This window comes from Crinia signifera, chromosome 3, assembly GCF_055691185.1.
Source record: "Crinia signifera chromosome 3, ASM5569118v1, whole genome shotgun sequence".
Lineage (NCBI taxonomy): Eukaryota > Metazoa > Chordata > Amphibia > Anura > Myobatrachidae > Crinia > Crinia signifera.
This window is the reverse complement of record NC_139219.1, coordinates 41,159,618-41,181,791: the sequence shown is the minus strand read 5'-3', so window position 1 is coordinate 41,181,791 and position 22,174 is coordinate 41,159,618. Positions and strand designations below refer to the sequence as shown.

The 22,174-nt window shown below is 41.5% G+C and overlaps 1 protein-coding gene across 3 annotated transcripts; it reads right to left on the bottom strand.

Moving 5' to 3' along the window:
* Positions 1-57: 57 nt before the first annotated feature.
* On the bottom strand, positions 58-22,174 carry TMEM229B (transmembrane protein 229B). 3 transcript variants are annotated; one of them, XM_083175696.1, is made up of 3 exons: positions 22,094-22,174; positions 18,506-18,638; positions 58-708 (listed from the first exon to the last, which is right to left on the bottom strand). In XM_083175696.1, the coding sequence occupies exon 3, from the start codon at positions 705-707 to the stop codon at positions 237-239; it is 471 nt and encodes a 156-aa protein (XP_083031822.1). In that variant the 5' UTR covers position 708; positions 18,506-18,638; positions 22,094-22,174; the 3' UTR covers positions 58-236. The 3 variants fall into 3 exon arrangements, with proteins under 3 accessions (XP_083031822.1, XP_083031823.1, XP_083031821.1); XM_083175697.1 differs by lacking the exon at positions 18,506-18,638 and having other exon boundaries at positions 22,094-22,151; XM_083175695.1 differs by lacking the exons at positions 18,506-18,638; positions 22,094-22,174 and having other exon boundaries at positions 58-918.

Here is a 22,174-nt window from a genome sequence, read left to right as displayed (position 1 = left end):
TAATACTATATAGAATATCAATTCCAATGTGACAGCACCCCTAGTGGATGATGTATGTTGTGCAATGTTTGCTTGGCTATATCAAATATAATAGCAAATAGCAGCCCTGACAGACGGCAACTCCTTGATTTACTACTTGACAAAAATATCAATACGTTTATATTGATTTCATTAGGTTATTTTTGTCTTTGCCTCTTTATTTAGTCTATAGTGTGAGTATTAGAGCTTGCATAGTATTAAATCCCCTTGTGTTCTTTGCAGTCTCCCTTCTGGGCCCATTGCAGATTAAGTGTATGTTTGATCACCACCTGCTCTGCTATCATACAGCCAAAGAACCACGGCACGGCATACTCCATTGTGATAAGACCCATGATGTTTCCGGGAAAGTGAGAGTAGTCCCAAGGGCAAGCATTAAGACTCTTCAATATGAAGCCAGTGGAGAACTCCCATAGGTATGTCATCAGGGTGTATATTAGGCACCTACACAAAAGATGGCATCTTGTCTGCAGATGTAAAGATATTTTTTCTATGATGAAAATTGCTGTTCCATAAATGAAAAATGCCCAGATGCTACTGACGCCTATCAGCCTCCAGCTGAAGGTCGTGAAAAAGTCCCATGTTGCTGTAAACATTATTTCACATAAAAGTCCATGAGTTGCATAGATGTACCACCGACAGATCCCGGGAAGGGATCCCAGCTTCTGCATTCTGGCAATGCTCAGGTCCGGGAGAATTCCATCATTTGAAAAGAGAGAAAATGATAATACATTATAAGTTACTAGACAGGTTTAGAAACATAAGGGGCCAGATGCACTAGGCTTCAAAACTGATAAAACGGAGAGTGAGAAACAACCAACCAATCAGCTCCTGACTGACATTTTTCAAACACATTCTGTGACATGGCAGGTAGGAGCTAATTGGCTGGCTGTTTTATCACTCTCCATTTTGTCACTTTTGAAGCTTAGTGCATCTGGCCCAGGGGGAGATTTATTGAAGCGCGGAGAGGGATAAAATAACCACCAATCAGCTCCTAAAAATTTTCAAACACAGCCTATAACACGGGGAACTGTGGTGGGTACTATTGCTCTCCACTTCATCTTTCTCAAAGCTTTCAGAAATCTCCCCAAAGTGACCTGTGCAAATAAAGATAAATCATTTGAAGGAAATGGGTTCTTTGGACAATTATTTAGGTGCACACCTTGCTTTAAAATATACTTTTTCTATTATTTATAGCCATCTCACTAGGCAGAGGTGTTTATCATCATGCCTGGGATATGACACTAAGCTGATCTTTAGTAATGTACAGAGATAACATATCTGAATGGAACATAAATAGGCCACTCAGCCTAATGTTATCAAAACTTTGTTAAAAAGCACTGATGTAAGTCAGAAGCATTTGCTTACATTTCGTAGTTGATGGAGTGTATGTAGAACCGGATTTTTTTCCACAAGGCAACATAGGCAGCTGCCTAGGGCCCAGTAGGTCCCAAAGGGCCCATAAAGATCTCCTGGCTGTACAAAACATTCCCAGAGGATCATTGTATGACCTCCATGAAGTGACACCGAGAGGTAGGAGCAGGTACTTTTCACCCGGACCTATGTCTGAAGGAGAGGCCCGGGACCCGCAACCCCCTCCTCTGTTATAGGAGCTGGGCAGTGGTAGAGAGAGGACAGGATGTCGTTGCAGCACAGCCTTTCTCCCCAGCCAAGCACACGCTGCTCATCATTTCTGCGCAGGCGCAAACCCAAACTGCAAACGGCCACGACAATTTGCAATGAAGCCTTTCACACGGAGCATTGCTGGCCGGGGTTGTGTGGGCGTGGGACAGGTGTCACCCATGGGAATGCCCAGCATTTCATGGACGTCCCCATAAAAACGCTGGGCATGTCCATAGGTTTGTGGGTGGGACAAGGTGTGTCGGGGGCAAGCGGCTGACATCACACGGCTTTAGCCGCCCGCCCTGTCTTTATCCCGCTGCCTGCAAATATAAGTCAGTCTCCACTCATTTATATTTCTGAAGGCAGAAAAATCAAATGATTTCTCCTGCTGCGGGCACGTGCGAGGGGATATGTCTTTGTGAGGGGATATGGCGGCGTGCGGGGGTGGGGGGGGGGGCGGCTTGCATTCACCGGGGCGGTGTCACAAGGACTCGGTAAGCTGAGTCAACTAGAATCACCCCCTGTGTGTATAATGCTTTTTTTTTGTTAGATACACCGTATCAGATTACATCTTCGCACACTCCAGGAGTTGTAAAACATGGTTAATAAAACTATGCCAAAATACAGACAAAAAGAAAACACTATAACAAACATTCTTGAAACATAAACAAACAAAAAGACGATACAAATACTTGTGTTTGAGGGATGTTTTCTTTTAAATGAACAACTGTTCTTTACCTATACAGTAAGTATTTAAAAGGATACAAATGAGTGAACAGGACACTAGTTTTATCAGTGTGTCTGACCTATTGATTTATGGCATTGATCAGTAGACTTTGTACTAGAAGAAAAGATAGGAAGGGAAGTGGCACTGCCACACACCATTTTATATTATACTTCCCTAGACCAAAGTCGAATTAATCTTTTACTAGTAGTAAAATAATTGGGTTACAGTAAGATAATTTTGTAAAACTCTCAATGCTAACATACACTTGAAAAACAAAGGGTGAGATTTAATAGGATGAGAGATTCAGAAAGTGAGAGATTTGGGAAGAAATCTCCAGTTTTTTTAAAACAGCAATCATTTACCCTGCAAATCCAGTGTGATTTTGCAGTGTAAATGATTGCCGCTTTAATAAAGCTGGAGATTTCTTCCCAAATCTCTCACTTTCTGAATCTTTCATCCTATTAAATCTCACCCAAAAAGTTTTGATTCCTTTATGGCTTTACTATTTTAAAGAGTGAGTGGTCATCAGTGACATTTTACATAGCAAAGATATAAATTCTCAAGTTAGGTCCGCAGCAGTACACTATATGTGTACCCTGTGTTGTCGCATGCGACGGGACCCAGCGGGGGTGTCGGCATTGGCTTACACACTTGTGGATGCTGGCCATGATTACCAATGCCATGGTGGGGGTGAAAGTCAGTTCATGCTAACAATGGCCCTTATTCTGGTTCACTCGTAAAGTTCTTAAATGCTGTGTCTTACAATTGACAGGAGCTGGTTGGTTTGTACTCTGTCATTGGACATTGGCCCTTATTTTGGTTCACTTGCAAAGGCAAATTCCTTCTCAAATGGACAAAACCATGTTGCACTGCAGATGGGGCAGATGTAACTTGTGCAGATAGAAATAGATTTGGGTCTGGTTTTACTTCAAAGTGAGATCTATATTGCAGTGTAAAAATAAAGCAGTCAGTATTTTCCCTGCACAGAAGAACTCACCCAAATCTAATTCTCTCTGCACATGTTACATCTGCCCCACCTGCAGTGCACATGGTTTTGTCCATTTGAGAAGGAATTTGCCTTTGCAAGTGAACCAAAATAAGGGCCAATGTCCAATGACAGAGTACAAACCAACCAGCTCCTGTCATTTGTAAGACACAGCATTTAAGAACTAATTGGATGGTACTTTATCTCTCTGAAGAGTTTAGTACATAGACCCCTTAATCTGCATATTAAGTGTTAAGATGCCGGGACTTTCAATATCGACAAGTTCCATTGTGTTTCATCAGCAACACTCACTAGGCCTGATTCAGAGATGTGTGTGAATGCTCCCACTGCTGCAAATGTTTATGCAGTGACATAGTTACCTCCCCTCCTGCATTCTGCAAGAGACTCCCTGAAATAGCAGCAATCTCCCTCTCTCCCTCATTAGTCTAGCAATCTCCCTCATTTCACCTAGCCCAAATTACACTGTTACATTTTTGGGGAAAAAAGGAATGAGAGACAGATACATTTACATTGAATCAACAGCACCATTTCCCAGCACTTTAGCAAATATAGTAGCTCTTACTAACTGCTTTGGGGCTCATCTACATTTGGATATAAGTCATTTTACAAGATTCCTCTCAGATGTAGCAGTACACACCCACGATTCTAGGCGCCACATTCACAATCTCTTTTCACAGTCTCTAAATATATGGAAAAATTCAATAAAGAATATAAATTGGTGCCTAGACAGGGGCTGGATTTCACAATAAAAGCTGCTAAAGGTAGGTATGGTCAGTCCCCACTAAGGAAAAAACGCTGCTTTACATGCTGTTTGTGTATCCTTGTGTTTTCTCCATATATGGAACTAGACACGCCCTTTGGGAGAAGCATGACACTCCCCCTCAATGGGGCACTGTGAAAAATTATATTACCAACTATACTCTCTATGAAACTCGTTAGTAGGCAAGTATGTGCAGTGATTGTGAAATATTATGCAAATGCTGCAGCTCCCTGTATTTGTGTTGATACATTCATTAGTGACTTTGCGAGTTCAAGCGTCTGCATAGAAAGATGTAGCGTCAGGTGCAGATTATCCGATTTTTGATTTATGGAAGGTCCCTGTTGTTGCACAGTATAGCCGCAGGACATACAGTCAGATGGCAGAGATATGTTATCTATGTACAGAAGTAAGCGGAGACCCATCTTAAAGTTACATGTAGTTCCGTCACTCCTGCCTTTTTGCCGCCACCTAAACACACCCAAACGGTCCCTGACTGTGGATTACTTTATGGATAAATTCACACAAGTATTGAAAAAATGGATGCAGTGTGTACAGTGTGGGCCCCGCTGGACCCAGGGACCATGTTCAACACACACACTATTACAGACTTGCCACTGCCTGTAGCTGTTGCTATATTGTAATTTAACTTGTGTCTGAACACCTATACTGTACTAAGATACTGTTATACTGTATAGGGTGCATTGGAGGCGGGGCTATGGGTAGGGTGTGCAAAGCCCTTCTCCAATTCATGAAAAACCTAGGTGCTGACGCCCAATTGGGACACTAGTGTGTAGTCTGTGGGGTAGGTTTTATACTAATTCGCATTGAGGGATTTTATTTTTTACTATGATGAGAGTTGTATTGAAGATGGGATGTTGCCCATAACAACCAACCAATCTACCTCTAAATTAGTTAGCACCTTATAGAAGATAATAGATAGCAACTGATTTGTTGCACATAGCAACATCCCATCTTCAATAGCACTCCCATCTTAGTACATAAACCCCTTAGGGTGAGATGTACTAAGCCTTGAAAAGTGATAAAATGGAGAGTGATAAATTACCAACCAGCTCCTACCTGTCATTTTTCAACTGCCTGTAATATGGCAGTTCGATTGGCTGGTGATTTATCACTCTCCATTTTATCACTTTTCAAGCTTAGTACATCTGGCCTTCAGAGAGAGCGCAGGGAATGGGGTACTCACCAGTAACATAAAAGCAGCTTCTCCTTTATTAATTACATCAACTGTATGTTGACTTACTGTATGGATCTTTGTCAGGATCAATCAATCCAAATAACTGCTACATCTATTTGGACTAATTGCCTTTACAAAGGTCCATAAAGTACCGAAAGTCTGCATAGGCTTCATGTAATTAATAAAGGAGAACCTGCTTATTTCTTACTGGTGATTACCCCATTCCCTGCTCTATATTGTTCCAGACATGGATTGAAGCACCCCCTATTTTGGTCACTGGAAGTTAGTGCGGACTGATGTCTGTGCGAGGCGTGTGTTTGTGTATATATATATATATATATATATATATATATATATGTATGTATACAGTATATATATATACAGTATATATATATATATATATATACTGTACAGTGTATATATATATATATATATATATATATATATATATATATATATATATACATGATATGAATACACATTTAGAATGGCAGGGACAGCGTAAATTCACATAAAGTGAATGTGAACTATCTCAACCAGCTTTTCGAGCAGCAGCAGGATGATTAGATGCAGGCCAGCTTTTCCCAAAGAGGTGATCAAGGTTTGGCTAATTAGCAGCACCTGTGGTTTTCTGTTAACCCTGTGTACAGTATGCTGCAGTACCGTAACCTGTGTACATACTGGAATGCTGCTGCCTGCTACACATAAAGACTCAGACTGCATCTGTGTCCACTGTATGTAATTCCATATATATATATATATATATATATATATATATATATATATATATATATATATATATATACAGTATATATTTATTTGCTTGATACTTCTACCCAAGGTGATTTCACATCACATCTAAAACTATACTTTAGTTTATCCAGTGCTGGGACTTACACAATGTCTGTGTAAGCCTACATTGTTGCACATGCTGAAAGTTTAAGTGTTTGTACAATACATACTTTATTTTAAGAAAGGTATTAATGTGTTCTGAATTTTAATATCTGCTAATGGAAATAGATGAGGTCTGTTCGGAAAAGAAATTATAAAGTGAAAAATATTTCAAACCCTCAGGGTTCTCTTGAGATGTTATGTAACTTTGCAAACTATAATTTTATCAATAAAAAGTGCCTGCAGTGGTTTTCTGCAATGCACATGTAGTGCCATTAGAAAAGTTCCAGTGTCTTATATTTAAGTGGTTTACCCAAACTTCAATAGACTTTCTGGCGACAGTGAGGTTGATTCATAACTTGACATTTATGTGCCTACTTTCTAAAAATGCAACCATAACTTTTCAAAAACATAATTTATAGTTATTAAAGGTTTTAATGAAATCTCTAGGCATTGTGAAGTTTTCTATTAGTGGGACCATGATTAACCCCTTCCTGACACAGCATGTTTTTGCCTTCCTGACAGAGCCCTTTTTTTCAAATCTGACATGTATCACTTAAGTGGGGATAACTTTTTTTTGCTTTTACTTATCCCAGTGATTTTGAGACTGTTTTTTCGTGACACATTGTACTTCAAGTTAGTGGTAAATTTTCGTCAATACAGTCTGTGTTTTTTTGTGAAAAATACCAAAATGTCGGAAAAAAATGGAAAATTTAGCAATTTGCAAAATGTTAAATTTTCTGCTTGTGGGACAAATAATCATACCACTCAAAATAGTTAATAACTAACATAGACCATATGTCTACTTTATGTTTCCATCATTATTTCAACTTCCTTTTATTTTTTTTGGACACTAGGAGGCTTACAATATGAATAGCAAATTTTCAAATTTTCAAGAAAATTTCAAACACTGATTTTTTTAGGGACCAGTTCAGTTCTGATGTGACTTTGAGGGACTTGTATGTGAGACACCCCCATAAATGATGCCATTTCAAAAACTGCACCCCTCACAGTATTCAAAACAGCATTTTGGAAGTTTGTTAACCCTTTAGGTGTTTCACAGGAATTAAAACAAAGTGTAGGTGAAATTTCAAAATTTCATTTTTTTTGCAGATTTGCAATTTTAATACATTTTTCTAAGGAACACAGTACATTTTACTAGAGAAATGTGACTAAAAATTGATTCCCCCAATTCTTTTGTTTTCATAAATATCCTATATGTGGCCCTAGTGTGCACGTTGACCAAACCACAGGCTTCATAATAGAAGGAGCACCTACTTGATTTTGGAGCCTCCTTTTTATGAGATTATTTTTTAGGCACCATGTAGGTTTCTAGGCACCATAATATGCTAAAAGTTAGGAACCCCCCACAAGTGACCCCATTTTGCAAACTACACCCCTCAGGGAATTCATCTAGGGGTATAGTGTACATTTCAAACCCCCAGGGGTTTCACCAATTATGGTACAACTGGGCAGTGAAAATGAAAATTTATTTTTTTTACACAAAAATGCAGTTCTGGCTCCAAATTTGTCATTTTCACAAGGAATGAAGGAGACAAAGCACCCCAAAATCTGTGCCCCAATTTCTCCCGAGTATGACAATGCCTCATATGTGACCAAAAAATACCAGTTGGGTGCATGGCAGGACTCAGAAGGGAAGGAGTGATTTTTGGATTTTGCAGCTCAGATTCTGGTGGAATGTTGGTGGGTGCTATGTCGCATTAGCAAGACCCCCGAAGCACCAATACAGTGGAACCCCCCCACAAGTGACCCCATTTTGCAAACTACACCCCTCAGGGAATTCATCTAGGGGTATAGTGTACATTTCAAACCCCCAGGGGTTTCACCAATTTTGATACAACTGGGCTGTGCAAATGAAAAATTACATTTTTTACACAAAAATGCAGTTCTGGCTCAAAATTTTTCATTTTCACAAGGAATGAAGGTGACAAAGCACCCCAAAATCTGTGCCCCAATTTCTCCCGAGTATGGCAATGCCTCACATGTGACCAAAAAATACCAGTTGGGTGCATGGCAGGACTCAGAAGGGAAGGAGTGATATTTGGATTTTGCAGCACAGATTCTGGTGGAATGTTGGTGGGTGCTATGTCGCATTAGCAAGACCCCCAAAGCACCAATACAGTGGAACCCCCCCACAAGTGACCCCATTTTGCAAACTACACCCCTCAGGGAATTCATCTAGGGGTATAGTGTACATTTCAAACCCCCAGGGGTTTCACCAATTTTGATACAACTGGGCAGTGAAAATGAAAAATTACATTTTTTTACACAAAAATGCAGTTCTGGCTCAAAATTTTTCATTTTCATAAGGCATGAAGGAGAAAAAGCACCCCAAAATCTGTGCCCCAATTTCTCCCGAGTATGGCAATGCCTCATATGTGACCAAAAAATACCAGTTGGGTGCATGGCAGGACTCAGAAGGGAAGGAGTGATTTTTGGTGGTGGAATGTTGGTGGGTGCTATGTCGCATTAGCAAGACCCCCAAAGCACCAATACAGTGGAACCCCCCCACAAGTGACCCCATTTTGCAAACTACACCCCTCAGGGAATTCATCTAGGGGTATAGTGTACATTTCAAACCCCCAGGGGTTTCACCAATTTTGATACAACTGGGCAGTGAAAATGAAAAATTAAATTTTTTTACACAAAAATGCAGTTCTGGCTCCAAATTTGTCATTTTAACAAGGAATGAAGGAGAAAAAGCACCCCAAAATCTGTGCCCCAATTTTTCCCGAGTACGGCAATGCCTCACATGTGACCAAAAAATACCAGTTGGGTGCATGGCAGGACTCAGAAGGGAAGGAGTGATTTTTGGATTTTGCAGCTCAGATTCTGGTGGAATGTTGGTGGGTGCTATGTCGCATTAGCAAGACCCCCGAAGCACCAATACAGTGGAACCCCCCCACAAGTGACCCCATTTTGCAAACTACACCCCTCAGGGAATTCATCTAGGGGTATAGTGTACATTTCAAACCCCCAGGGGTTTCACCAATTTTGATACATCTGGGCTGTGCAACTGAAAAATTACATTTTTTACACAAAAATGCAGTTCTGGCTCAAAATTTTTCATTTTCACAAGGAATGAAGGAGACAAAGCACCCCAAAATCTGTGCCCCAATTTCTCCCGAGTATGGCAATGCCTCACATGTGACCAAAAAATACCAGTTGGGTGCATGGCAGGACTCAGAAGGGAAGGAGTGATTTTTGGATTTTGCAGCTCAGATTCTGGTGGAATGTTGGTGGGTGCTATGTCGCATTAGCAAGACCCCCAAAGCACCAATACAGTGGAACCCCCCCACAAGTGACCCCATTTTGCAAACTACACCCCTCAGGGAATTCATCTAGGGGTATAGTGTACATTTCAAACCCCCAGGGGTTTCACCAATTGTGGTACAACTGGGCAGTGAAAATGAAAAATTAAATTTTTTACACAAAAATGCAGTTCTGGCTCAAAATGTTTCATTTTCAGAAGGTATGAAGGAAAAAAAGCACCCCAAAATCTGTGCCCCAATTTCTCCCGAGTACGGCAATGCTTCATGTGTGACCAAAAAATGGCAGGACTCAGAAGGGAAGGAGTGATATTTGGATTTTGCAGCTCAGATTCTGGTGGAATTTTGGTGGGTGCTATGTCGCATTAGCAAGACCCCCGAAGCACCAATACAGTGGAACCCCCCCACAAGTGACCCCATTTTGCAAACTACACCCCTCAGGGAATTCATCTAGGGGTATAGTGTACATTTCAAACCCCCAGGGGTTTCACCAATTTTGATACAACTGGGCAGTGAAAATGAAAAATTACATTTTTTTACACAAAAATGCAGTTCTGGCTCAAAATTTTTCATTTTCATAAGGTATGAAGGAGAAAAAGCACCCCAAAATCTGTGCCCCAATTTCTCCCGAGTACGGCAATGCTTCATGTGTGACCAAAAAATGGCAGGACTCAGAAGGGAAGGAGTGATATTTGGATTTTGCAGCTCAGATTCTGGTGGAATTTTGGTGGGTGCTATGTCGCATTAGCAAGACCCCCGAAGCACGGTGAAATGATGAACCTAAAAATCCATAGATGTGTGGTATATTTTAAAACACTCCTTTATACATAGGCCGGGTTTGTCGGGGCAAGTGTCACACTGGAAAATAGTTTGCTTTCTTATTCCCTTTTTATAGCAAACTTTGCACCTTTTTTGTGTCCTGCCCTTTTTTCCAGTGGAGGGGATTTCATCAGGAAAATGCTGCCCTGGTACAATACGGGGGCCAGTACTAGAAGTACTGGGGCCCTCTGCCTGCTGGTTCCCAAATATTAGGCCCTTTATGACTTCCTCTTGAAAGTGCATAAATGTCCCCCTCTGGCTGGTAGAACGGAATAGCACGTAAGCGTTATACAGTGCCATCTGGATGATATACACGGCCAGCTTCTTGTACCAGATTTTTGTTTTCCGCAGGGCACTGTACGGCTTCAGTACCTGATCTGAAAGATCCACTCCGCCCATGTACCTATTGTAATCCAGGATACAATTAGGTTTTGAGGTGTGGGTACTGGTACCTCGTACAGGGACGGAGGTGGTACTGTCTCCGTGAATTGTTGTCAGTATAAGGACATCCCTCTTGTCCTTATATTTGACCAACAACATATTTTCGGTGCATATTCCCCTGCTTTCACCCCTTCTCATTACTTGGGCAATGTGCGTTTTTGGGAGGCCTCTTTGGTTCTTGCGCACAGTACCGCAAGCTGCTGTACCTCTTGAACCAAGGGCCTTAAACAGGGGGATGCTGGTGTAAAAGTTATCCACATAGAGGTGATAACCTTTATCCAGGAAGGGGTGCACTAAATCCCAGACAATTTTTCCACTAACACCTACGAGGGAGGGGGGGCATTCTGGCGGTTCAATTCTTGAATCCTTCCCTTCATATACCCTAAACCTGTGGGTGTACCCTGAGGTGCTTTCACACAGCTTATACATTTTTATGCCATACCTTGCCCTCTTACTGGGAAGGTACTGGCGGAATTTAACCCTTCCTTTAAAATGTATAAGGGACTCGTCTATGCAAATGAATTTATCTGGGATGTACATCTCTTCAAATTTGGCACTGAAGTGATCAATGACCGGCCTGACTTTGAATAGCCGGTCAAAGGTGGGATCATCTCTGGGTGGGCACTGTGCATTATCGTTGTAATGCAAAAATTTAAGGATTAACTCAAAACGATTCCGGGTCATGGCCATACGGTAAAGTGTGGTGCTGTACAGAACATCTGTACTCCAATATTGCCTAATTTCTGGCTTTTTTACTATGCCCATATGAAACACCAGACCCCAAAACGTCATCATCTCTACTGCATCTACAGGGGTCCACCTAGCAAATGATGACGTGGGGTTTTGAGCAATAAACTGCTGGGCATATAAATTAGTTTGGTCCACCATTAAATTTATAAAATCATCAGAGAAAAATAATTTGAAAAAGTCAATTTCTCTGAGACCTGTGGAATCAAATTGGATTCCTGGGATGGCCAAAAACTCAGGAACCTGGGGCTCAAAATTGTCTGGTGGTGGGGTCCATACGAGATCAATTATTGGGGGGGGGGTCTCAGCTGCTCTACGGGGGCGTCTTTGAGGGGGTCCCTCATCACTAGAGGAGGAAGAGGAGCTTAAGATGAATCCTTCAAATTCCCCGCTTGCCTCACTGGCTGTGTCAGAGTCAGAGGCAAGCATGGCATATGCCTCCTCCGCTGAATACATTCTTCTGGATGACTGGGATGACATTTGGGATGACATTTGGGATGACATTTGGGATGACATTTGGGATGCCATTTTTATTTTTGTGTTTCTGGTAGTGAAATGTTTCAACACGTGTATAGTGTAGGGGGGGTACAAACTTTATTTCAATGTAGTATGTAGTGTGTAGTGTGTATGTAGTGCAGAAAAAAAAAAAAAAAGGTCCTGCGCCAAAAATTGAGCACAGATGTTGGTCAGTAACGTCCGTCACTGAACAGCGCTCAAAGGCAACAGGAATTTGATCAAAAAAATTTGATCAAAAAAAATTTAAAAAAGACCCCACAGCACCCTCAAAAAAAAAAAAAAAGGTGATCAGTGATGCGACACTGATTACCAGTGAGGGGCAGCAGGTGCACAACCTTTGGTGCAACTGACAGTGCAACTGGCAGGTATATATAAAAAAAAAACCCTGCACCCCCAAAAAGTTGCTGATCAGCACAGATATACTGATCAGCACAAAAGGGGGGGGGTAGCAGACACAAAATATAGCACTCTCTATCACTCTCTGTCACTATCTCTCTCTATCTATCTCTCTCTATCTATCTCTCTATCTCTCACTATCTATCACTCTATGACACTGCAGCAGCAGCACTGACAGTTATATATATAAAAAAAAACCCTGCAGCCCCAAAAAGGGGGGGTAGCAGACACAAAATATAGCACTCTCTATCACTATCTCTCTATCTCTCACTATCTATCACTATCTATCACTCTATGACACTGCAGCAGCAGCACTGACAGTTATATATATAAAAAAAACCCTGCAGCCCCAAAAAGGGGGGGTAGCAGACACAAAATATAGCACTCTCTATCACTATCTCTCTATCTCTCTATCTCTCACTATCTATCACTATCTATCACTCTATGACACTGCAGCAGCAGCACTGACAGTTATATATATAAAAAAAAAAACCTGCAGCCCCAAAAAGGGGGGGTAGCAGACACAAAATATAGCACTCTCTATCACTATCTCTCTATCTCTCTATCTCTCACTATCTATCACTATCTATCACTCTCTATCTCTCTATCACACTGCAGCAGCAGCAGGAAGTCACAAGAAGTCAGATCCAGGAAGCATCCAGCACGCTACAAGCAGTGATCAGGTGATCAGGTAAGGTATTTGCAAGGATCAGGTAAGTATTTGCAAGGATCAGGTCAGTATCACGGCAGATAGGCACGGTGACCGCTCTGCACGCAATTCCAGACCGGAATGGCGTCTGCAGCGCAGTCACCGTTAGTTTAAATGTCGCGCCTTGGCTGTGATTGGTCCGTGGGTCCCACGGACCAATCACAGCCTTGGGGGCAGGTGGGGTGAGGTGTCGTCGTCACCGATGACCCCCTCATGCCCCCTGACGCCCGGCGGTGATTGACACCTGTGTTACCGAGCGTCTGATTCGCTGGTAACACAGGAAAACGCTGTGAATGGCTGTTCACACTGAACAGCCAATCACAGCGATCGCCGACGGGGGGGCTGCATCGCAGCCCCCCCTGGGCATGCAGGGACATGTCTGCTGTCAGGGACAGCAGACATCGTCCCTCTGTCACTGCGTCTCGAGACGCAGTGACAGTTTAACCCCTTCCCGACATTGCCTTTTAAGGTAATTTTTTTTTTTTTTCCTCCTTGTGTTCAAATAAGCGTAACTTTTTTAATTTTCCGGCTATATAGACACATGAGGGCTTTTTTTTTGCGGGACAAGTTGTACTTTCTAATGGTACCATTTACTATACCGTATAATATTCTGGGGAATCAGGAAATAATTCAATGTGGGGTAAAAAAAAAAAAAAACGCAATTCCACAATTTTGCGCTGGTTACGGTTTTTTTGGAGTTCATAGTTCGTTTAAAATGATGGGTTATCTTTATTCTATGGGTCGTTACGATTCCGGTAATACCAAACTTATATAGTTTTCGTTACATTTTACCACAAAAAAAAAAAATAGAAAATGTTACGGTTTTTCGAATTTGCGTCGCGTCGCCATGTTCTGCGGCTTATAACTTTTTTATTTTTCCACCTACGGACCTGGGTGAGGGCTCATTTTTTGCGGGCTGAAGTGTACTTTTTAATTAATACCATTATGGGATATGGGCGACTTTCTGATCTCTTTTAGCTATTTTTTTTTGGGTAGGCGATGCGACCAAAAAGCGTAGTTTTGGCGTTGGGGATTATTTTCCGTTTACGCCTTTAACTGTGCGGGATAACTAATGTTATATTTTAATAGATCGGACTTTTAGGAACGCGGCGATACCAAATATGTTTATTTTTTTATTATTTATTTATTTTTATTTGGGAAATGGGGAAAGGGGGGTGATTTGAACTTTTAATATTTTATTATTATTTTTTTATTTTTAAACTTTTTTTTTTTTTTTACTTTTACTACAAGGCCCCCTAGTGTACTTGACCACTAGGGGGCGCGATCGCCTGTACTAGGTTCAGCCATAGAGCTCTATGGCTGAACGTAGTGATTTTTTGCACTTCCTATTACATCCTGCCTGAGGCAGGATGTAATAGGTATGAATACACGGACAGCACAGGGGTCTACATTAGACCCCTGGCTACCATGGCAACCGATCGGCACCCTCCGATCGCGCTGCGGGGGGCCCCGATCGGCGCCGGAGGGGGGCGCCCCCCCCTCCGATCAGCTATTTAAGCACTGCGGGCGCTTTGCCCGCGGTGCTTAAAGGGTTAAACGGCCGCGATCGGCGAACTCGCCGCTCGTGGCCGTGAGAGCAGGGACATGGCTGTAATATACAGCCATTACCTGCTCTCTATCAAGCCAGCTCACTCCGTGAGCTGGCTTGATTCACCCCCAACCGACATATGACGTAAATGTACGTCATATGTCGGGAAGGGGTTAAAGTCATGACGTACATTTATGCCATGTGTCGGGAAGTACATCCCGGCCATGACGTAAATGTACGTCAAATGTCGGGAAGGGGTTAACCACTTGCCTGGCTTTGTCGCACCAAGCTGTGTGTTATCTGACCTGTTGCAAATAATGCGACCAGTCAGAAATGCTGCCAGAAGATAATATTCTAGCAGTTGTCAATCACAGATGGACCTCCTAGCACCTTTGCATCCCTGCACTCTCCCCAGAGTCTGCTGTGCTGCAAGATCGCTGCTGATCGATCAGCACAGCAGAACCCTTCCCCATTCCCCCCAACTGTCCCCATTTTGAAATAAAGGCGCAAGCACTTTTTGTTTGCCTAGACCCGTGGCTCGCCACCATACCTAAACTCTCTCCCCCACCATTGGACTCACCCTTACTTGTTGGAAGTCCTTTGACTCTCCCCTTCAATATCATAATTGGCTTCTCCGCTAATGTTAATTTTATCAAAGAACAGTATCCCCCCAGGTGTTGATATTAGAGCATTTTAGTGTTGGTTTGATGCAGGACTGTACTGCATTGTACAGCTGGTGAGATACATAATCCCTAATATGTCACTTGTATAGCGCAACAAAGGCAGTTAATCCTGTGCGTTGGCATTCCTCCTCTCCTCCAATGGTTTCCAAGTGGTTTACTAATATAGATTTTTATATGGAGATGGAATACATAATGTCTTCTGCAGACAGTAGATACAATGCTTTTATTGCTATTTGTCTAGACCAGTGGTTCCCAACCTTTTTTCTCTCCCGTACCCCTTGATTAGGCTTTTCATTGATAAGTACCACCTCCTCTAATTTTGAAATATGGACAGTACTTAGCGGTATGCAGATCTTTATGCATGTCCTTATATTAAGGAGGAGCGGAGGAGTATTATACAGCAAGGAATCATGCCCTTCTGTGTCTAGACACTGGTTGTGTATTATCTCCAGGATTCCCGCTAACACCGGTAGGATTAATGCCGCTGCTTCCTCCACCTTTGTCAGCACAGGGCAGATAACTGCTGATGTCTGAGGGCTGCAAGGGAAGCTCCCAGTGACATATGACACAATATGGTTTGACTCCATGGCAATGGGACTTCTTCAGCCATCAAAATACCTTTTCATCGTCCGCCATTACCAATATTATTTTCAAGTACCCCCAACTGTTCTGCAGAGTACCCCCAGGGGTACCAGTACCCCAGGTTGGGAACCACTGGTCTAGACTGTAGACTTCCGGTGGCTAAACTTCAATGACTCTAGGCTTGCAAAAACACCATTACCCGCATTCTCTTAAGCTCCTGATCAGTTGCTTTTCACTCTTTAGATCTTCAGACATCTGATGATTGCCTTTAACTCTGGTTTTATTCTAAGGTTCGGTTCTGGAATTAGCTTGGTGCTTTCTAAGAGTGGGATGACGGCTGTAGATGAGGCTAGGGGTGTTAGTGGTTCTGGGACTTCACCAGGATTGCTTTTTGCTTTGGCTGTACCCAAATACTTCCTCTTCTATATTTTACTTGCCTTTTATATATTGATGTCTCTGTGCTGGTTGTGGAAGATATCAATCCTGAAACATATAGCACAGCAGATTGTTTTCCTCCTCCTGTCCTGTCTTCCCCTATCTAGTTTCCTCTATCCTGCTATTCCACGTTCCCCATTCGATTCTTTCCTTGTCTTTGTTTTTATTTTCGTTTGCCCTTTATTCCTTTATTATTTTGATCTCTACATTTCAGTCATGTGCTTTGAATGTATGATTTGTTTTATTATTTCCATCTATTGTATATACCTGTTGCATTACTATTAATATGATATGGTTTCCATTATATTCTAGTTGCCTTTATTTTACTTTTTATTTTGGTTAATTGCTGTTTATCTTTAAACCTAATAAAGATGTAATTTGTACTAAACAGGAGGCTAGATTTATTACACAATATAAAAGTGTGGTACAATATAGTAAATTAAAAATCTAAAAAATATAACATTAAAAACATAAGGTAATCATACTAATTATCTCTAACTGCGCAGTCCCCTAGAAATTTCAATAATACACTATTTTGTGCAGAAAATGCATGCAAAATGTGCTAAAATACAGACATACAGTATGGGGGTTATTCTAATGGGTTCGGTTACCCACGCTTTGCACGGGGGAACCGGTTTTGTGCTTGCGCATGTGCAGATGCATTTCTGTGCATGGGGGGATGGGACCGATGGCGTTTAGTCCACTGGCAACGCTGCGAATTTCACAGCATTGCGCGTGAACCAGAATAAGGACCTATGTGTAGATTTATATGGGTAAACCAGCTTGTTTTAGGCTTGTGGATGACTCCTAATAAGCCATAATTTGGATATATAATAATTTCTTTTTATATTATTGGGTTTAGACATGAAAGAAAAAATATAATTAGGATTACATAGGTCTTAATTTTTTCCATATAATTACTGAAATACTATTTTCAATCTAAAAAATCTGTTGTCAAATTGCATTTCACTTTTCTTCCCAGTGTATCAGATGGAAGGAGTCTTGTCCACTTCCCAGCAGCCACCTCTAACCTTGGTGAAAGCACCGGGCAGCACAAAAGCATGCATGAAACTTAATACGCTATTTAACAGCTATCATTTAGTTTTGTACAAGTGTCCTATAAAGCATTTACAGCTTTGCTTGAAAAATAATGAGGACTAGATAGCTGTGATCCCAGATACAAACAAGACATCAGCTCCCAAATACCACAGAATTAACAAACCTGAAAGACATAGATGTCTAAAGATAGCATTTTGCTAACAGGGCTTTTATGGAGAGTGCAGTAATAGGTGTCATACTGTACTTTGTCCTTCTGTCTAGTACCTCCAACAGTGATGTACTGTATAACCAACCACAGCTCTGTGCTATTCAGAAGAGGAAATGCCTATGAAGCTGATAAAAACCTAATAAACTATTAACTATTTAATTAGTAATATAGATGTATAGTGCATGAACACTGCGCAATAGCTTCTATAAATAGAATATCCCTTTGGAACGCAAAATAAGGAACCATAAAGAAGCGTGACACGCAACATGTCTTATGCCTGGTACACACCGGAACAATGCAGACCGTAAGATAATCGTACAATCAGCTCACGATCTGTTGGAGTACACAATCTGCTCCCGACCTGCACCTGTACCAAGCTGAAGGTAGGATCTGTGAAACGACCAATCGACCTGTAGGGCCGCACATCAGATCAGAAATGGCCCAAAACATGCCCAATTGCATACAATCAGTCGAGATAGTATCTAAATTGGGTGTTTTGAGGCCAAATCATTCTGGTGTGTACCCTACATAAGAGATGATGCCCGTAAGCCTTATTTTCAGTATTTTGAGTCATATTCCAGGTAAGACGGAAAAAAAATAACAAAATGAGTACCCAAGCCAGTACGGGCTACGGAGGAGAAGCCAGGGATGTTTGTTTACATCCGGAAGCTCCTCCGAATACCGCTATTGGCCACCTCGTGGACAATCAGGAGTCGCTGCAGTCAATAGTGGTATTCGGGAGGAGGAGCCGCTGGATGTAAACACACATCCCCCGCTTTTCCTCTGTAGTCCGTACTGGTTTGGGTACTCGTTTTGTTATTTTTTCATCTTACCTGGATGCTACATGGAATGAAGAGGACTCGGTCTACACCGGAAGACTCCCGTGAGTATAATTTCCTTCCACAGGTACCCAATATTGGAGGATTTCTTCAGGACCAGCTGATGGACGGATGGAGGTAGACCTACCTACGGGGTCAAGGTAGGTAAGTATATGTATGAACAGTGCCAGATTAAGGTGTAAATGGGCCTGGAGCTGAAAATTATCAAGGGCCTATTATACGCAGTAATAGTGGTTGTGGCCAGTGCCTAATAATGTTGGGGGCGTGACCAGTGTTCTGCTCACGGGTGTGTCTCTATTTGTGTAAATACTTTCAACTAATTATATATGCCTGGAAAAGGAAGGGGGCTGGCATAGGAAAAATGCAGGGAGATATATTGGTGGGTGCCCTCCAAAGGTGCACCCGCAGCACGCCGATGTCCTAAGATACTTGCGGGGTGAGGCGGCACTCCAGTCATAAAAAATACTGAAAGCTGAAAGCACTTTTTATGTATTCACCTAAGTTTACCACACCATATACCCCCCTCATGCAACACAATAGTAACCCCCTTATACTGTACTTGCCTCTTACACATTATGCCACATGGAATGAGCCAAAATTTACACGGACTAAGCCAAAATTCACACTATGGCACATGGAATTCACGTTATATCACACAGATTAAGGCAAAATTCACATTTTGCCACATGGATTGAGCCAAAATAAACACTATACCAAACAGATTGAGCAATAATGCACAATATGCTCCATAAACAGTGGCATTGTGCACCAAAGGCATGCATTAAAATTTGACGCCACAATGCCCATTACATGTTAAGCCACACACCATAATGTCCATTATGTATTTTGACAAACACCATAATGCCTATTAAAAATTATGCTAAATAAGTGCTGCTTACCTACATGCTCATTGCCAGGGTTTCCATGCTCATTGCCAGGGGTTCCATACTCATTGCCATGTGGGATTACATGGTCATTACCAAAGGGGAATACATGCTCATGGTAACTGGGCAGAAAGGACAGCCATTGACAGCTGGGGAGAGAACAGGGGGCTGCCCGGCTGTATTCAGAGCACTAGAGGTCCCAGATATTTGAAATAATACTCCTTTCACACTAGAAAATGCAGGGACTTACCTGGTAATATGGTCCCAAGATCATGCAGGGACATTCCCGGGCTGGCCCCTTTTACACCCCCTTTTAAACAACCAGCTGAACCATTTTTATGTGGGCTTCAAATGATTTTGGTCCCATGAAACTGGGACGTTTGGTTCCAGAGAAATCTGCCCTCAAACAACATGAACAGCCATGAAATTACATTTCAGAAATGAAAAAAAAATCGGTTCACCCGCAATATCTCTAGAACCAATGAACCCATATGGACCAGCCTGGTATCAGGTTGAAGGCCCAGTGATTTGAGATCAACCTCAAACTTCTGTGATGCCAGAGGGGGAACTGGCAGCCATTGGAACCAGGTGGGGTCGGAATTAGCAGGTCCCATGTTATTCTATGGGGAAAACGTTCCAGCTTTGCCTGGCTGTATCTCCGGTTCGCAGGGGGCTAGCAACACAGGGCCGGGCTTGTTGGAAAACCCTGGCCCTCAGCTACAAAATGTAGAGAGTGGGCCTGGAGCTGTAGCTCCATCAGGCCCATTGTTAATCCGGCCCTGTGTATGAAAGGGCTCTGTGTGTAAAAAAGTTTTATTGTTCTGGTGTCAGTGTGTTTATTTTACTATTTGTATTGCTGTGGAACTATAAGTTCCAGTGGACCCTTTAATGCCCTGCATGCTGGGACTTGTGGTTCTCCAAGTCCATGCCGGGGATGCTTGCTGGGACTCATAGTTGCACAGCAATATACAATAGTTTAATCTTTCTTTTACCACATAATTAGCCCGGTACCCAGCCTGCTCAGGTAAGTTCTGGAGGGGGTGATCCCTTGATTGAGGGGGTCCCCACGTCCCCGGGACCCCTGCCTAGGCTGATCGGTCAGGGGATTAATGCTTTGTCAGTGAGACCTTATATAATAAGTGTCCGCCAGCTGTGGCATTACCCTGCTGGTTGGTTGGGCCTGGTGCTGATTCTTAAAATTTAGGGAACCCCGACTTTAATGGTTTCCTGATTTTTTAAAACCAGGACTGGCTCTTTGAGCCTGGTGCTGGTTATGGCCATGGGGGGGGGGACCCCACAGCGTTTTTTAAAATTATTATTATTTTTTTCACTGATCTGACTGATCCGTGCTGGCTGATGATACAAATTTGTATTTAAAATAATCCATTCGACATCAGAAATTACGAATCAGTCAAATACGACTGCTTTGTAATTTACCCTCCGGAATACGAATTTGTATAAAGCTATACCAGTCGTATGCATTCATATTCAGAATACGAATACAAAAATTCGTATTCATATTCTTAGTAAATTTCCCTGGGAAGTCTCAAATCATTTATGAGAACTGATACAAGGAAAGTCTTTCTGGTGTGTAGTGGGTGTAAGTTACATGGTGAAGGCTCCAAGTATCTCTATAAGCTGCAATCAGTGTTGATTTTATGCGCCCAGGTAAACATTATTTTGTATTTGGCTATTGATTTTTGGGTAGCCATGGGTGTTGGGATGGGCTGTAACAATTTAATATGCCCCAAGGTTTTTTTTAAAGGTTTATAATCATTTGTCGTATATGAAAGCAAATATTAAAATCAAGTTGAAATCATAATAACCCCCTAAATAATCCATTAATGTTATATTTTGAAATTCCCCAAAAATGAATCATTAAGGTTGTTCACTTGTACCTACTGTTTGGGAGCAAATCTGTACTGCCAGCAAATAATCCAACTATGAATCAGTAATAGTAAAATATATTGCTATTTTGTACCTATCCGATTTTAACATGAAAGATGTTACTGTCACGTGATAAATTACCTGATTTTTTATTATATTTTTTGTAGTTTTTCAACCTTCTTAACTGCCGTTAAAATTGTGCTTGCAGGTAATCTTATAAAACTTTCCAATAATTGCCCAGACATAATTGGTTAAAAATTATTCATTTTTGCTACTGTTTTAAAGTAGGTATCTTGCATTTGTGTTGTAAAACACATCAAACACATGAAATAAACACAATTATATTTTATTTGTGCATGAAACAAGGTTTTAAAATGTGAAACAAAGTTTGTGTAGAATCTTTGTTTCATGTTTTATTTCCTTGTGCCAGTTACAGATGTCTCCAGTATGTTTTTAACAAAAAAAATAAAAAATAAAAGTACATTTTGGAGACTGTGGTTTTTGGAATAATTTGGATAACGGATATTTGGATAAAGAATACTCAACCTGTTTTAGTTTTTATTATTTACTAGTACAGCAAATAAAGTAAAATTTAGTTATGAGCAACAGGCTAAATTTTCCCGCAAATCAGCCTGGAAGTACATGTACAACAAGCTGACGACCAGTTCAATAACCTAGGGCGCATCAAAATGTTGCAATGAAATGTAAGCACTGAAAGTGAATAGGATAAATATGACACTTGTAGCAGTGAATAATAATTTGTTGCAAAATCCACTATGGCTCTACAATCATCCTCAGAAATTGTTCTCACCTGTGCCTCTTCCAAAGAAATTCCTGCTGTGGTTCCTACTGTATAGTATATGCTACTCATATGTACTTCAGTGTAACAATA

What these genes read in the sequence shown, in the direction of transcription:
- TMEM229B (XM_083175696.1), bottom strand. Translation starts at nt 707, where the DNA reads ATGCAGAAGCTGGGATCCCTTCCCGGGATCTGTCGGTGGTACATCTAT.